At 39.9% G+C, this 18,160-nt stretch overlaps 2 protein-coding genes across 6 annotated transcripts in view; one reads left to right on the forward strand and one right to left on the reverse strand.

The window, feature by feature from the left end:
- MYL4 (myosin light chain 4) overlaps window positions 1-12,002 on the reverse strand; it is a 29,970-nt gene extending 17,968 nt beyond the window's left edge. Inside the window, exon 1 of the mRNA XM_024760817.1 lies at window positions 11,930-12,002. The gene's annotated coding sequence lies outside the window, so the exon portion shown is untranslated. The remainder of the gene's footprint in view (window positions 1-11,929) is intronic.
- Window positions 12,003-12,229: 227 nt separating this feature from the next.
- Window positions 12,230-18,160, forward strand: part of CDC27 (cell division cycle 27) — a 58,095-nt gene continuing 52,164 nt past the window's right edge. For 4 of the 5 annotated variants that reach the window (XM_024760750.1, XM_024760752.1, XM_024760751.1 and 1 more), the window contains exon 1: window positions 12,231-12,435. In XM_024760750.1, coding sequence (XP_024616518.1) covers window positions 12,409-12,435 — 27 coding nt within the window. In that variant the 5' untranslated portion in view covers window positions 12,231-12,408. Of the gene's footprint in view, window positions 12,436-18,160 lie in introns of all 5 variants that reach the window. The other variant, XR_003005405.1, reaches the window with a different exon arrangement.

The raw sequence follows: 18,160 nt of genomic DNA on the forward strand, positions 1-18,160 counted from the left end.
AAAAAAAAAAAAAAAAAAAAAAAAAAAATAGAAAAGCTAAGAAATATGCGGGATAGAAGGAGTACTGCTTTATGATTTAGAAGGGCAATCAATCTAAGTATACATCTGAAAGAAATCTCACATGAATTCATAAGGTACATGAACAGGACGTCTGCAGCATGATTTGTGGTAGCAGGAGTTGGAAGCAATCTGGGTCTCCATCACTGTGAATGCCTGGGTAAGATGCACCATGCACCATGAAAGAGTGTGTAGCAGTTAGAAGCAAAGGATTAGATGCATACACAGAAGAAACATAGTGATAAGTAAGAAATTGAATGAGGTATAAGCCACGATAATATTTCTATAAATTAAAAATATATGCATACAATCTCACTGATACCGTATTGTATATGAACAAGCTAAAATTGAAGCTCCAAGGAAAGAAAATGCTTATTTGCCACTTAGCTAGATAGGTACAAGAATTTATGGTAAAATTGAAACTTCTCATAATGCAAATCAATACACATTTTTCTAACATAAACACACAGGATATTTTAATTGTAATCAACAGTCCTATGTAAATTGGCTGCAAAAATGACAAAAAAGTTTAAATGTTTTGCCGGTGTTAATAAATCTTAGAGTTGCTTTCCAATTTATGCAATATCTCTTTGAATTTCATGTTAATAATTCTGATTGACACAAGAATTGGTAAATTTACTTAACTTGCACATAGTTGTGAAACAGACATGCTTTTGCTTCAAAGTCAAATCAATGAAGCAATTTATAGCACAGGGATATCAGCTCCGTGCTTTGTGACTGCCTGCAGGGGTGGGATAGGGAGGGAGGGAGGGTGGAGATATGGGAACATAAGTATATGTATAACTGATTCACTTTGTTATAAAGCAGAAACTAACACACCATTGTAAAGCAATTATACCCCAATAAAGATGTTAAAAAAATAAATAAATAAAATGAAGCAATTTTTTCAATTTGGATGCAAATATTAAAAGAAAATGATTTTTTTGGTATTTGATTCAGTTACTGGAAAATTTTAAAGTATGTTTGGAACAACTCATGTACATGAATCTACTTTTCAACTGTGAATTTTATGAAATTTAAATACAGATCAAATATTTATGATGAAAATTTAGCATTCAAATTGAGATAATGCTATAAGAGTAAAACACACACTGGATTTTGAAGACTTAGGACCAAATAAAAAACAGAATGTAATATATCTCATTAGTAATTTTTTATTGATTACATCTTGAAATAACATTTTGGGTACACTAGGTGGAATAAAACATATTAAAAATCTTAAAATACATGCATACTAGAAACATTACCTGTTATTCAAGAACACATACAAAAGAAAACACACACACACACACACACACACACACACACACACACAAAAGAACACATACAAACAAAAGAAATACACATTAAAAATATCTGATGGTTGCCTAACGTAATGTTGAGCGTTGTTTAGATGGGAAGGGTAATGAGATAAAAGGGAATAAATAAACAATTAAACAAGAGAGGCCTTGCATGAACCATTGATGAAAGAAGGCTATAAATCAAGTAGAGTGATTAACCCAGTCCTCTGTATCTAAGATTCCTTGCCACCAAGGAAGGAGGAAAAAAGCAATGAGTCACCTGAAGTCTGAGACCCTTAAGGCCCAGAGCACCCAAGGTAAAGGCAGAAAAGAAGTAGAAGGGTGTCTAAAATCAAAATTTCAAGGACCATGGTAGCACCGGCTCTCAGAGCACTTAAATCATGTCCTCAAACTTCATTTCCTTGGCTGTTTTAGTTCAGGTGGAGGTGCTACATATGCTTGGCCTCATCACTCAACAGTCAGCCTAAATGGTTGAAGCTATTTTCTGTGCTGAGATCAAGGCAGTGCCGCCTGGTGACATATCTGCGAACTGAAATGTGGGAGGAGGATGCTGCAGGGGCCCAATGACAGGTGGGTTAGAGTCCGCCTGAGGACCGAAAACAGAGCGCAGGACAGCTGGTGTTTGGCAAAGCGATTTACAGATGAAAAGCAGCAGAGAGCAAGTTGGAATCCTCACCAGTCATCCAAACTGCATTCTCCCAGACATCCTGACAGCTGCAAGGGGCTTTAGAGACCCAGAGAAAAGGGGGTGACTTGCCCAAGGTCACACTGTGAGTCACGGCAGACCTGGGACAAGAACCCAGGACACTAAGGTGACAGTGGGAGCTGGAATTGCTGATAGGGGTTCCCTCTGGGAACCTGGCACCCAAGGGAGAATGGAAGCGAGAAGGCATCAATGAAAGAGCTGGCCTGGTGCCTACAGCATGGATGGCTCTCAGTAAGGAGGAGGTGATTCAAACTCCTAGCAGGCACTTGTTCTCAGCATTTGGGGATGTGCTTTCAATGCTAGAGATGATTCTCTTTTCTTGGTTTCCCTTTCCACCAGCTTCTTCTTTTACTTCTTGAATTCTGACTTCCCCCCTAACACTCCATTGGTAACTTGTCTGTGGCTAGATCTGTGGTCTTAGATATCTCTAGGCCTTCTCTGCTGTACTTACAACACCAAAGATGTCACTGACCCTCCTCTCCTTTATCTCCTTTATCTACATTACTCTCATTCACTCATTCGACTAACACCTAATGAGCACACACAGTGTGCAGGTACGTTTACTAAGATGAGTGAGAGGCCTCCGCTGGCCCCAAAGAGCTCACTCTCTGGTGTGGAGGATGCAGATATATAAACAGAGTTTTAATATAATGATAAATAGTCTCACGAAGGTTTTACAAGGGGTTTTACAACCCCAAAAAGAAAGCATTTAGTTCTACCTGAAAAATCTATATCTCCAGTGCCAGCTTCTTTCTTAAATTGTTCAAGTTTCACATTTTCAATTGACCTTTGGACATTTCTCACCTGAGGCACTTCAAACTCAGTACGTTTTAAACCTAGCTTATCACCTATCTCCCAAATCAAATATTTGTGACACAAAAACAAACCAAGAATAATAACAAAGTCTATTTAAGACCACTATGGTGTATACTCAAGACTGGAATAAATCAAGTCTGTGTTTAATCCATTGTTGTACAATTTATTTAGAGAACAATGAAAGTCTCTCTAGAAACTAGAAAAGGGAGAAATAAAGAATCTATTATTTGCTTGGTGTCCTCTCCAAATGATACAGGTATTTTTTCTCTAGCAGTCAGACATATATGTCCCTTCTGAGGAAAAGTACATAATAGCCAGTAAGATCATTCAATTAGCTCTTTTGGTTTGAAGTCTATAGTCACCAAGCTGCCTTCCGGTTAGAATCTTAATGCCCTCAGGAGAAGGAATTGGATAAGAATATTTCTCACTATAAATGAGTAATTCAGAACCATTTCCATTTTCCATCTTTTTTTCAGATTCAACCATCTAGGATCCTATCATAACAGAAATTCAGAGCTGCCTAGACTCCCTAGCAGCCTCTCTGCTGCATTCCTGGTCCCTACTCTCTCCTCCAATTCACACAATCCTCAGCTGTTAGCATAATCTTTCTCACATTCCATTCTCATGAGGTCACTCCCCAGCTCAATCACCAGCAGCAGCTCCCTTGGTCTATTTTATCAGTCTAAAGTCATCAGCCTGGAACCCAAAGCTTATCCACTGTCCCCAACACCATCATTTCAACCAAGTTTATACAGCCTCCGCTCCAAACAAGCTAATTTGCTTACCGTTGATCTCTTTCCCTTTGAGTCTGCATAGCCCTCCTAGCCAAGATGCATCTTCTGATTAGCCTCAACACTTCAGACACTGCCTAGACTTTAAATCCCTCAAGGACGTGTAGGCAAGGCCAGCATGTTCTCTGGGTCCAGAGAGGGGGAGTCAAAAAAGCATCAAGTTATGACCAATAAGAGATAAGTTAAGTGGTCAAAGCATTCAATCATCAGATATTCCAAAAATGTTTATAGATTTATAATATTTTAATATCTCTTCATATTTGTACAGGGCACTGTGCTAGGTGGTGGCGATATCATGGAGACTCAAAGTCCCTGCCTTCAAGGAACTTACAGTAAACAAATATAATTAAAATTACCATACATACTATGAAGGAAAAGAATGAGGACTCTGTGAGAGAGAACAATAGGATGGAGCTAATTCGAAAAGATACATGCACCCCAGTGTTCATAGCAGCACTATTTACAATAGCCAAGACATGGACCCTACTTAAGTGTCCATCAACAGATGAATGGATAAAAAGATATGTGTGTATATGTATATATATATAATATATATAAAGGAATATTACTTGGCCATAAAAAAGAATGAAATATTACCATTTGCAGCAACATGGATGGACCTAGAGGATACTAAGTGAAGTAACACAGAGAGACAAATATTATATGATACCACTTATATGTGGAATCTAAAAAATAATACAGATGAATTTATTTACAAAATAGAAACAGACTCACAAGGTGTAGAAAACAAACTTATGGTTATCAAAAGTGAAAGGGGAGGGAAGGGATAAATTAGGAGTATGGGATTAACAGATACACACTACTATATATAAAATAGACAAGCAACAAGAATTTACTGTATAGCACAGGGAACTATATTCATTACCTTACAATAACCTACGATGGAAAAGAATCTGGAAAGGGCTTCCCTGGTGGCACAGTGGTTAAGAATCCACCTGCCAATGCAGGGGACACAGGTCCAAGCCCTGGTCCAGGAAGATCCCACATGCTGAGGAGTAACTAAGCCCGTGCACCACAACTACTGAGCCTGAGCTCTAAAGCCTGCGAGCCACAGCTACTGTAGCCCGCATGCCTAGAGCCCAGGCTCTGCAACAAGAGAAGCCACCGCAGTGAGAAGACCACGTACCACAACGAAGAGTAGCCCCCGCTCACCGCAACTAGAGAAAGCCTACGCACAGCAATGAAGACCCAATGCAGCCAAAAATAAATAAAATAAATAAATAAATTTATATATATAAAAAAGAAACAGTTAAAAAAAAGAATCTGGAAAGATATATATACAGATAGATAGATAGATAGATATAGATATATAAATATAGATATACATATCTGAATCTCTTTGCTGTACACCTGAAACTAATGCAATATTGTAAATCAACTATACTTCAATTTTATAAAAAAAGAAAAAGATAGGATGAAGCTAATAATTTAGATTAGGTAGCACACGGAATATTCTGAGGAGGTGATATTAAGGCTGAGGCCTGAAGGATGAGTAGAATTTAACCAGTTAAAGAGAAAGGGAAAAGTACTTTAGGAAGAAGAAGTAATATTTGTCAAGGCTTACACTTTAATCACTCAGTCAATATTTTTTAAACATCTACTAAATATGTAATGCTTTTCAAATAACAATATGGAGAAATATAAGCCTTGGCCTTCCCTTAGCGAGACAAGACATAAATAGAATAACCAATTGTATTAGTCTGCTCAGGATGCTATAACAAAATACCACAGACTGGGCGCCTTAAACAACAGAAATTTATTTTCTCATAGTTTGTAGGCTAGAAGTTCATGATCAAGATGCTAACAAATTTGGTTTCTGGTAAGAGCTCTCTTCCTATCTTGTAGTTGACTGCCTTCTCATCATGCCCTCCTATGACATTTCCATGGTGATGTGCATGCACAAGGGAGGGCAGTAGAGAAAGAGAGTGAGCTCTCTGGTGTCTCTTCTTATAAGGACACTAATCTTATTGGATCAGGGCTCCACCCTTATGATCTCATTAACCTTAGAGGCTCCATCAGCAAATACAGCCACACTGGGGGTTAGGGCTTCAACATATGAATAGGGAGGGGAGGGGGACACAAATATTCAGTATATAACATCAATCAATAAACAAAAAACAATAATAGGAACAGGTAGAGCACAGGGAACTCTACTCAATGCTCTGTGGTGACCTAAATGGGAAGGAAATCTAAAAAAAGAGTGGATATCTATATATAGATATAGATGCAGATATGGATCTGTATATATATAACTGATTCACTTTGTTGTACAGCAAAAACTAACACAACATTGTAAAGCAACTATACCCCAATAAAAGTTTTTAAAATAATAATAGGAACAGAATGAGTTTATTTTATTCATTCATTAAACAAATAAGAATGAATACCCATCATGTACAGGCATATCTTGTTTGATTACATTTTGCTTTGTAACCTTCTACAAATTGAAGGTTGTGGGTAACGCTGCATCAAGCAAATCTATTGGCACTATTTTTCCAACAGCATTTGCTCACTTTGTGTCTCTGTGTCACATTTTGGTAATTCTCACAATATTTCAAACTTTTTCATTATTATTATATTTGTTACGGTGATCTGTGTCCAGTGATCTTTGATGTCACTACTATTACTTGCTGAAGTATTTTTAAATTAAGGTATGTACCTTTTTTTAGACATAATACTATTGCACACTTAATAGACTACAGTACACTATAAACATAACTTTTATAAGCACTGGGAAGACAAAAAATTCGTGTGACTTGCTGTGTTTTGCTATTTGCTTTATTGTGATGGTCTTGAATACAACTCACAATATCTGCAAGGTATGCCTGTACCAGATACTGTATTAAAGGTGGAGAATATATCCTGCAACAGGCAAACAAGGCTTCTATCATGGAGCTTATAGGCTAGATAGGAAGTAATCACAGTAAAGGGCAATAAGAATAATGACAAGTATGTTAGCACTCGACCAGTAGCAGGGATAGGCAACCTATCCCTGTGTTCCAATACATCAGAAAAAATCTAAAGAAGTATATTTGGAGGATGGGCAGAGATAGCCAAGTGAAGAGTGGAATTAGAGTGTTCTGGACAGAGAGAGCAGTATATACAAAGACTGGGGCAAGAAAGTGGGTCAAGAAGTTCCATGTAGCTGCTGTAGGGGAGAGAAAAAAACCTTTTCCCTCTATCCTCTTATTTTCAGGGTCTGGGGCCCTGCAGGTTAAACTGACAAAAGACGGGTTAACAGAATTTTAAAAAACAACGTTTTAGAGATTCCCTGGTGGCGCAGTGGTTGAGAGTCCGCCTGCTAATGCAGGGGACACAGGTTCATGCCCCGGCCTGGGAAGATCCCACAGGCCGCAGAGCGGCTGGACCTGTGAGCCATGGCCCGCAGAGCCTGCGGGTCCAGAGCCTGTGCTCTGCAACGGGAGAGGCCACAACAGTGAGAGGTCCGCGTACCGCAAAAAAAAAAAAAAAAAAAAATCAACATTTTATTTACACATGCAACATGCATGCACATGGGTGAATTCAGTGATAAGTGACTCAAAGAGGTGGTTAGAATTTGGGGCCTACCTATCATCTTAGCAAAGGGCAATATATTTGTGGAGAAGTAACAAGACAAAGAAACAGGGTTTGGGCCTCTAGGGGTGGTAAATTGTGGAAAGGTAAATAGATGGGGAAATGAATGGAAGATAAAGGTTATTTTAGTAAGGGTTTTTGGTGTGGACCCAGCTCAGTGCCAATCCTCTGTCTCCAGTGATAATGGTTGTTTTCCTGCTCCTTTTACAGGAGAGGGGAGGGGATACACCTTCACAAAGGGGAATTTATGTCATGCTTTTAGGCAGATGGGGGAGGGCAAAAAGATTTATGTTTGCTGTCTTAATTGCTTTCAGTTCAAAATAATCCTCATGCCAAAGTGGCATTTTCTGATCCCCTTCACTGGAATATATAGTATAAGAGGGAGACGGGCGACTTAAGGCTAAATGAGGAGGCGGAGACTAGACCTTGGACAGCCTTGTAAGACTAGTTAAAGGGTTTGGACTATATCCTGAGAACAATGGGAAATCCTAAATTGGAGCATGTAAAAAGTTAATAAACTGAAACTTCAATTAAAATGGAGTTGGGAGACCAGAAGAGGGCGTGAGAGCAATAGCAGAGTCCAACAGGAAGAAGAAAGACTTCCTCTTCTTTCCTGGCAAGAGCTCAGCCAATGAGAGACTGTCACAACTCTCAGCCAAGGAAGAGCCATGGACTTTTTGTTTACTATAGCCCTCCTGACTTCCTTTTCCCCTCTATAAAAGAGTTTTTCTCCATTTTTGCTGGGGACTTTCATGTGGCTCACCATAGTTGCAGATCCTGAATTGAACTTTGCTGATCTCCCAAAAAACATTTTTTTGCTGAAGAAATAACTGGCAGTCTGTTTTTTTATTTTTAATTTTTAAAAATTTATTTATATTTTGGCTGTGTTGGGTCTTCATAGCTGTGCGCGGGCTTTCTCTAGTTGCAGAGAGCGGGGGCTACTCTTTGTTGCGGTTCGTGGGCTTCTCATTGAGGTGGCTTCTCGTTGCGGAGCACAGGCTCTAGGTGCACCGGCTTCAGTAATTGTGGCACGTGGGCTCAATAGCTGTGGCTTGCGGGCTCTAGAGCTCAAGCTCAGTAGTTGTGGCGCACGGGCTTAGTTGCTCCACGGCATGTGGGATCTGCCCAGACCAGGGCTCAAATCTGTCCCCTGCATTGGCAGGCGGATTCTTAACCACTGCACCACCAGGGAAGTCCCAGTCTATTTGTTTTGGGTCAACAGTGGGGAGGCTTAGCGAGGGGGGTCCTGACATGATTAAACTTGTTTTTGGAGGTAGGTGAGACTTGAGGCAGCAAGAGACATGAAGGTGTCTATTTAGGAAGTAAAATTAGTAGGGCTCTGAGACTGGATGTTAGGGCTAAAAAAAGAGAGTGGTTTCAGGTTTGGGCGATGGAGAAACTGGGATAGGTAATATTTCAAGTAAGGTAATATTTCAAGTATGAGGAACGAGGAGTTCCATTCTGAACAAAGTATTTGTGAGACATCCAGTTGACAGCTAGGCATTTAGGTCTGGAGTTCTATAAAGAGTCTGGCTGGAGATACAGATTTTGGAACAATTTTAGATAAAAAATTGAGGCCATCAGAATGAAAGAGTTTGCCTAAGAAGAAGGTGTAAGGTGAGAAGGCCTAGAACTGACCCCTGAAGCATTCTAATGTTAGGGGTTCTGTAAAGGAAACTGATAAAGAACAGAGCAGTAGGATGAAAACCAGGAGACTGTGTGATCAGAGATGCCAAAGGAAGGGGGTGACTTGATGAAGAGAGAGGAGCGAATTGGGGGGGGAAGCTTCACGGTCAGATAGTACAAAGAGGATAAGAGGCAGCATACAACAGGGACAAGAGAAGCGTACAGATAAGGAGGACTGAAGGAATTCAGAAGAGTAAGCTTACTCTGGCTATACCAGTGGGCCTGCACCTTGCCAATGATACCATGTCTAGCTTCTTGAATAGTTCCCTAAACCCTGGTTTCCAAATCTGATTGAATATGAAACAGACCAAGAGGCAGGCTAAGGAAAAGGATAATTTATCATGTTTGGAATAATGCTTATTGTAACCTAACTCCACTTGCCAGCTAAAGATATGTTGATAATGGGTGATGGCAGGATGCTCAAGTGGTTGCTGGACGGTGAGTTTAAGTAGGTCAATCAGAAACAGAAAAGGAAGTAAAAATGCTCTAAAAGAGTCCATCAAAGCACAACTTCAAACAATGGGGTCTGAATGGGCACAAAACCGCAACAGATGTGTTAGCCCAGTGAACAATGGTCAGAAAAGAGATGCTCTTTATTAGAAAAAAGAAAAAAAGGGCAGGGGGGTAGGGGTGAATTTTAGGCAAATTCTAAGCTTAAGAGCCAGAGTGCTAAGCATCACAGAGTCTTTAAATGCTGAGCCTAGACACACATTTTCACACACAAAATATCATCTGTATATATCCTGTGTTGTGAGTTCCTACATTTAAATTTACAAGAATCAAATGTGCAGGTACAAGACATGGCAGCATGTCGTGTGAAACAGCGCTATGTGCGTAAAATAACCAAAAGCTTAGCATGGGCAGCACATAAACTTTAGTGCACTTTAATAGAAGTCATCCAGATAGTAAAAGCAATAGTCCTATTGCCTTCTGAATTCATTTGACTAAATCTGGAGTGCTGTGTTCAGTTAAAGCATCACATTTGAAGAGTAGTATCGCAAAAAAAAAAAAAAAAAAAGAGTAATATCGCTTACCCACCCCTGTCTTTCCATTCCCACTGCCAGTCTCTCATCTCAAAGATGGTCAATCCCTCCCATGGCACATGCCTTTTGCAGTGTCACTTTGCCATTCCTCCCATCTCCTCCTGTTGAGACGCAGGCTGGCCCTGTGTCTTAATCTGACCAATAAGAAGTGATGGGGTTTGACTTACAGACCTAGGCCTTAAGGGGTCTCACTGCTTCCGTTTTTGCCTTCTTGGTTGCCAGCTGCCAAGTCAAGAAGCTAGGATTAGACTACTGACTGATGAGAGGTCATGTGGAGGAGAAATGAGGGGCTCAGCCAACAGCCAGCACCAAGGCCCCAAACATGTGAGTGAAGCCATCTTGGATCTTCCAGCCCTAATCAAGCCAACGATGGTAATATTCTGTATCTATGCTATCCAGTATAGGAGTCGCTAGCCACATATGTGTATTGAGTCCTCAGAATGTGGCTAGGGCATCTGAAGAGCTTCATTTTTAATTTCACTTGAATTTAACTAAACAGTAGCTAGTGGCTACCACACTGGACAGTGTAGAACACTATTTCCACTCTAATTCATCCAGCATAATCCTGCTAACAGAACAGGGCATATGGCAGCAAAAAATCACCTTAGCACCTACCCTTTATGGGGCTATAAGTACACAAGCAGTGACTAGAGATGGCTGGTGGTAAAGGTTATAGCTCTGTCAACTGGTGTTTAAAACAAAACAAAACACTCCCCCGCAACATCACCCAAAGGAAGGGAGTGACCCATTCTAACCTGATTTTATCTGCATAAAATATGAGAACCAGAAAGGGAAATTTCCACACAAATGGAATATACCATTGAGTCCCACATCTACCCTAGAGATGTCCTCATTAGGACATCAACCTTTAAAAACTGTTTTCTTCAACCATATGGTTACCAAAGGGGAAAGGGAAGAAGAGAGGGAGAAATTAGGTGTGTGGGATTAGTAGATACAAACTACTATACACAAAATAAGCAACAAGGATTTACTGTATATCACAGGGAACTATATTCAGTATCTTGTAATAACCTATAGTGGAAAAATAATCTGAAAAAAGAAAATATATCTGAATCACTTTGCTGTACACCTGAAACCAACACGATATTGTAAATCAACTATACTTCAATTAAAAAAATATTGCAGAGACTGTTTTTCTCATCTACCAAAAACCAAAATTTTAATAGTTCCCTGTTCACACATTTCGGGGGTAGGGGGAGCAGGAAGGAAATCTGAGAGCCTCTTATGTGTGTTAGACACAGTCACATACATTAATGCACGTAGTTCTCTTAACGGTGTTTTTTCAGACTAAGGAAATAGAAGTTCAGAGAGGTTGTGACTTGCCTAAGGACCTAAAGCTAAGTTAGTGCCAGAGATAAAATTCAAACCCAACCTCCGGATTTCCCAACACACCACAACGCCTCTCTTAACAAGAATAAAAATTTCTGCTCTCCTGAGATTTTCCGTGATCTGGCCACCTAAATACTCATTTCCAGTTAATGTCTTAACTCTTACCAGATTGATCTCATTCTGCATCCTTTCACTTTCTCCTTTCATTTCTTCTAAGTCTACCCACCCTTCAAAACCCAGTTTAAGTCTGAAACTTTCCTCATCTCAATGCTAATTAATTTCCCGTTCCTCTGAATTTTTACGTCACTTATAATGGGCACCACATAATGTAGCATTCTTTGTTACGTTACTTTTCGTTAAACAGACCGTAATCTCTTTGAGGACAGAGGTCATACTAAATCTTTGAAGAATGGCAATCTTTCCAATTTCCTATTTCCCTTTGAGCCATGAATAGGTAGTTCTGGAATGGATGAACGACCTAAACTCAACAGACAGATACTTCTTGATTAATTAAAGTCAGCCCCAAACTCTCGAGTTTAACTCTTTGCTTAATCTACCACGCACCAATTAATCCAGCAGGGTTGAACGGCGAACCGAGAGCTCGGCCCGGCCACGTAATGCTCCCAGCGGACTCCCGCACGCCACGCCCAGCCTATTGGTTGTCGATGAGGCGTGCCCCAGCCTTGGGTGGCCGATGGGGCGTGGCGTGCGTGAAGGAAGGCGTGGCCGAGAAGAGAAACCTACGCTCTGGATCACACTCGGTAGTCTCCGGTTGTCCTCGACAACTTCCGGCAACGGTCTCCTCCTCCGCTGATTCACCTCGGGTATTTCCGGTCTCCTTCGGGCCTTTTCGTCTGGCTCCCGCGCGGGTCTCTCCACTTCGGGTTTTTCCGTGTCCCGCTCGGAGGTGCTCGGCAAACGCTCGGCTTCCCCCATCCCCCGGTAACGGTCGCTGGTGAGTTTAAATGAGCCGGGGCTGGCCGGGCCGGAGCCGCTACGGGGGGGGCCTGAGGCACTGCAGAAAGTGGGCCTGAGCCTCCAGGATGACGGTGCTGCAGGAACCTGTCCAGGTAATGGTAACCGTCTTCTCTGAGGCTTGGCTCTCAGCCTCGGTCGAGAAGCAGCGTATGGCCACTCCGCGGCCTGGTGCGGCCTAGGCCCAGCTGCTTCTCCCGCCTCCCCTCACGCCGGCTCCTGCCTGTCTTCTCGTTAGTTCCGAGGCCTTGCCCGCAACCTCAGCCGTGTTACCTCTGGCCCTACGTTACTTCTTCCCCTTGGTGTGAGCGGAGTTCGGCAATAATACCTCATTTCTCCCCCGGCCAGCGTCCGGTGAGCCCCTCCTGTCATACCAGCGGCTGGGCCCGGCCGGCGTGAGGGATGAGGGGCCGACAACTCGCCCGAGGTGCTCTCTTGCCTATGGATGTTTGGGAGGCACGTTTGATCAGCGCTTGTACGATCTTCATAACGATGGGGCAAGTTTGCAGGACGAGTGTTGGTTTTGTTTTTGTTTTCTGTGAGAGGGTGGAGGGAGGGTAGGATCGGTGTTTTTAATACTAATTTCTATTTTGGTAACAGACTTTATAGTCCACGTTGCTTTTCTCGCTCAGTAAATTTCCCTCTGGACAATGATCTGCGAAGAGAACCCCAAGGCCCAGTGCCGAGGCGCAAGCACCTATACAAGGGGAGAGGGTGGAAACGGCAAATTGGATTTTTTCCATGACCTGTGAGGGGGATGAGGAGTGTTTTATCGTGCCTGTTTACCAGGCGTTCAGGAAATGAAAGACAAATGATGGTTTTTCCATCCATACCACACCAAGGTATGCTTTGACGCACAGTGCTCTGTTGGCATGGAAGAAACACTATTGGATTTTTAAGTGTGTGAAGCAGTGCCAAGTCATTTCCCCCCCGCCATCTGAAGAAACTGAATCTTTTGTCCCTTGGTGATGGACCAGGTCTGTGAGACTTTCACCCTATCCTGTGATCTTTGACTTAATTAGAAGAGTTGACCTCTATCAACTGCTGTCATTGAGTCATGGGCTTTCTTTATTTTGAAGTTATAAAGCAAACCGATTTTAGAAATTGCTTCATATTGCCCTTAAAGACCTGTGATGTCAAATAGTAAATATTTTAATACATCACTCCTTCCATATTTCCTTAATTTTTCTTCACAGGATGAAATATCAACTTCTCCTAGTTGGCTCCTTCTCCAGCTCTTTACATATAGCAGCTATTCGTTTTTTAATTAACGTAATGTGGGATTCTGTCTTAGGAAGTTTACCTGTTTGTACATTATACTGGTGCTTTCAAAGCTATTTCTTTCCATCCAAATTTCTCTTACTAGTAAAGAGTCTCTTTTTAAGATTTTTGTTTTTTGAGGCCTAACATGAAATTAGAAGTTGCTATCTATATTCTCTTAAATGGATAAGCAGATCACTCAAGTTGTTTAATTTCTGTTTCATAATTTTGTTATTTTGTCTTAATAATTAATGATACATTTGCCCTATAGGTACAGCTTCTAAAATGATAAACTAGTTTTATTGCTAGCCTATAACCACTTTTTAATAACAATTTCAACTTGCATAAAAACATGGAGAAGAAAAGAAACATGTAGCCAACTCCTTGATAGTACCCATCAGGTTTTCTCTTTTTCCTTAAAGTACTCTTAGCAGTAATGCATTTCGGTATTTTTAAGGCTTAAGGGTCAAATTTGTCTCCCCCCACCCTCACGCACACTACCTTTGTTTATTAGATTTGGGGACAGAGGTAAGAAGTTTTAGGATATAGCTAGGTGAGAATTTGGTTGTAATTTTTAGGATAAGAAGTCATTCAAGAAGAGATCTGGAGCAGTAGGAGGAACAAGCAACTTTGGCTACGATGATAAAGATAAACTGATCAGGGATAGTGCTGAAAACAGGAAAGAAGAGTAAGGAAGAAAATAAAAATAGAACAACTAAATAAGATACTTTTTTTTTTCAAACTATGATAAGCGATTGCATGTATTTGTAGAGGAATGAGAGTAAGTTGGAAAAGCGTTTCCTTTCTAGGGATGCCTCAGGGTTTGAGGTATTACTAGGCATAGGAAAAAGTTGAGAGAAAAGATGAGCAACTGTTTTTTGCTTTTTCTTTTTTTAAAGTTTTAACATGGAATACCCAGGTTGATATGTCACATAAGCCTAAATATAAGTGCCTCCTCCAAATTATCTCTTATAGGAAATTGTTACTTTGAGTCTTTGCAAAAAATCTCTCCTATTATGAGGCAGAAATTCTGTCAATTATTTTATTTTTAAAATAACTATTTAGGGAAGACACACTAGCCTAAGTGACTTGAATCAACGCTAATTTGCATGTTTATAAAATTCACCTGATGAAATTGATTTTTAAAAGGACATGTAGATTTGTCAATTATTCCTGGGGGTAGGACATCACAGAAGTGTTGGATGAAGTAAAAATCACCTTAGTAAGCAGTATAGTAAGTGGGTGCTTTACACATATAATATTGTTTTAGAGATTATTAGATAGTGAAGGAATACTTTTGGCTTGGGATAAGATGAACAGGGACAGCATCTAACGTGGATTCATAAGGTACCATTTTCAAGTAATAGAATTGAAGGTAGTGTATTCAGGAAAATTGTGTTAGATGATTCCCACCCCCCCCCCATAATGGCTTTTCAATAAAGCTGTGTTATCCAATGAGAGTAGAAAAAAGTGAAATTCCTGAATATATTTTATGCTTTAAAAAAATATATGTAAGTAACTAAATTGATAAATCAATAGGCATTTGACTATTTGATCTTCATTGAAAAAATTTATACAAGTTAGCTGAAACATTTTGTTTATAAAATTTTCTTTTGGAAAACAGATTACATTAGGTCCAATATAGTGTCTTGAAGACAGTGCTACATAGTACCTGAACTGAGAGAATAAGCTTTGGGATGGGGAGGTAGAGGGGGAAGTCGTTACAAATATGTAGTAATTCCTTTATGGACTAGTATCCCGATATAGCCTTTGTGCTTATATATAGAGAAAGCATGAGACAAATAATCACAAATTAATAATTATAAACTGTGATAAGAAGGGCACTATAAATAGGGTGTTAGGAGAGAGACCTAATAGGAGGGTCCTTACCTAAGTCAGATTTGCAATTGGACCATCAATGTTCAGAAGCAGCCTCAATGAAAAAAATCAAATTGGGAAGACTTATGCACCTGATATGTGCCAAGCACAGATAAAAGACATTCTAACACCTACTCTAAAAAGGATGTTAGGAAAGTTCCTTTTGAGCAAATAACATTGAAGCTGAGTTCAAAGTTTGAGAAGGAAACAGTAGTTTGAAGAGCATTACAAGCAGAGAAAACAGCATGTGCAAAGTGCCTAAGACACAGCAGAACTTGGCATTGGAAGAACTGAAAGAGGGCCAGTGTGGCTGGAGTTGCATAGTAATGGAAGGCCATTATAAGGAGTTCAGTTTTCATTCTAACTGTAATGGGGAATCACTGAAGGATTTTCAGCCATGGGTTGACACTATCTGATATAGATCTTAAGATCTCTCTGGCTACTATATGTGAAAGGTCAGGGAGGAAGGAGGCAAAAGTAAACACAGTTTTAGGATGAAGGTAACCTAGACTAAAGTGGTAGCAGTGGAGTAGGAAAGAAGTAGATAAATTCAAGAGATGTTTTAGAGGAAGAACCAATGAGACATGGAAATTGATTGTGGGGGGATCAAGAACAGCTACCTGGATTTAATTTGGGGGGGCACCATTTAATAAGGAGAATTCTTTGAGAGGAGACAAATTTGAAGGAGGACAATTAAGAATTCTGTTGTGAACAAATTGAGTTGGAGATATTTGTGAAACCAACCAGTAGAAATGTGGATATGTAACCTCTAATCTTTTGAGGGGTCTAGTCTTGTTGGGAAGATAAGTATACTTAACAGGAACAACTGGATAATGTTACAAGTCAGTATGTGATTGCACAGATAACAATAAATACAGGAAAGAGAGATCCTTGTAGACTGGAAAAATGGGAACGGTTTCTTGAAGGAGTAGAACTTAAAGCTTTAGAAGGTGGAAAGGGTTTGAACTGGTAGGGAAGAGAGAATATTCTTGGCATGGAATGGCATGAGCAAGAGCCCAACGTTGAGAATGGTGTTTAGGAACAGGAAAATAATAAAACTATAGCATTGGCTAGGATGAAATAGAGGAGGAAAAGATAAGGTTTTGCTAGCCAAGTAGAATCAGGTTACAGGGGACTTAACATCCAGGCTGAGGAGTTTAGATTTAATTTGTTGGTGATAAATAGCCATTATAGGTTTTTCAACAGAAAAATTATGTAATGAAAGCACTGCTTTGGAAAAATTAATCTGATGCTATTGGGAAGGAGGGACAAGACAAGATTTAAGGAGACATACAGGCTAGAGAAATCCAGTTACATGGTAATGTACATCAGGGTTTCTCAATCTTGGCACTATTGATGTTTTGAGCAAGCTAATTTTTTGTTGTAGGGGTACTGTCCTGTGTATTGTAGAGTGTTTTGCAGCATCCCTGGCCTCTGCCCACTAGATGTCCCCTCCGTTTGTGACAACCAAAGATGCCCCCCAGACATTACTACATGTCCTTTTGGGGGGCAAAATTGCCCAGACTGAGAACCACTGATGTAGACCTGAACTAAATTAGAGTTCTAGAAATTAGATTGTAATGTATAATAGGAAAATTCCACAGTGATTTTTTTTCTTCATACCTTCTTATATTGTTCATTTCTTTTATGATCTAAAAAAAGATCTTTTATAATCTAAAAGAAAACTATTTTCTTTTTTGACAAAAACAAGAATAACACAAAACAATCTATGTGGTCACATTTAAGTCTGAATTAGTTGTACAACTTACAGAGGTTTGTTTATATTTAAAATAATATTTTATATTTAAGAAGAGCAAGCAAGTAAGGAACTTTGCCGTTTCATTTCTGTGGTGTTGATTTAATTATCTTTAAAATCAGTGTAGCCTAGGACTGACCCATTAATTTAATCAGTAGGATTTCTCTTTTAAACTTTTTTTGGGGTCGGTGGGTGTTGCTCTGTTTGGCTTCATCACCTTTCGCAGCATTTCGTCCATGTGGCTTTACTTTGTAGAACTCCTGAAGTGATTCACTGAGTGATATTCTTTTATGGGCAGGTTTATACCAGCAGTTGAGCAGTAGATGAATAACAAGGGGGCTAATCTTAACCCTGTCTGTCATGAGCTACCAATTTGTAATGCTTTAGAAAATAGTTTATTCCCCACTCCATTCCCCCAAAAGAGATACATACCGTCACTCAGATGCTGGAGCAGAGTGGTGATGGAAGCTGTTATGTGGCAATTTTTACTTCTGGGATGTATGGGAGTTTTTGTTGCCTGCCTTCACTGTCCCTTTCTGACCCTCTTAAGAATTGGTGATAAAGGAATGATGATGTTCTGAGCAAAACTTGATTTTAAATCAGAAATGGATAGAACTCTTGAATATGATACTTTTTTTCTCTTTCATTTATTTAATTTTAAAAAGACAGAAAGTCAAAGTCCTAGGAGTTTTGGGCCACAATATTAATGTGCCAAATTTTCGTGGCGATCAGTATCACTAATGTAGCTGGTGAATCAATCATTGGGTCTTTTTTTTTTTTTTTAGTTATTTTACTTTATTTTTTCAACATCTTTGTTGGAGTATAATTGCTTTACAATGGTGTGTTAGTTTCTGCTGTATAACAAAGTGAATCAGCTATACATATACATATATCCCCATATCTCCTCCCTCTTGCGTCTCCCTCCC

Source organism: Neophocaena asiaeorientalis, unplaced genomic scaffold (genome assembly GCF_003031525.2).
Source record: "Neophocaena asiaeorientalis asiaeorientalis breed wild unplaced genomic scaffold, Neophocaena_asiaeorientalis_V1.1 scaffold30, whole genome shotgun sequence".
Lineage (NCBI taxonomy): Eukaryota > Metazoa > Chordata > Mammalia > Artiodactyla > Phocoenidae > Neophocaena > Neophocaena asiaeorientalis.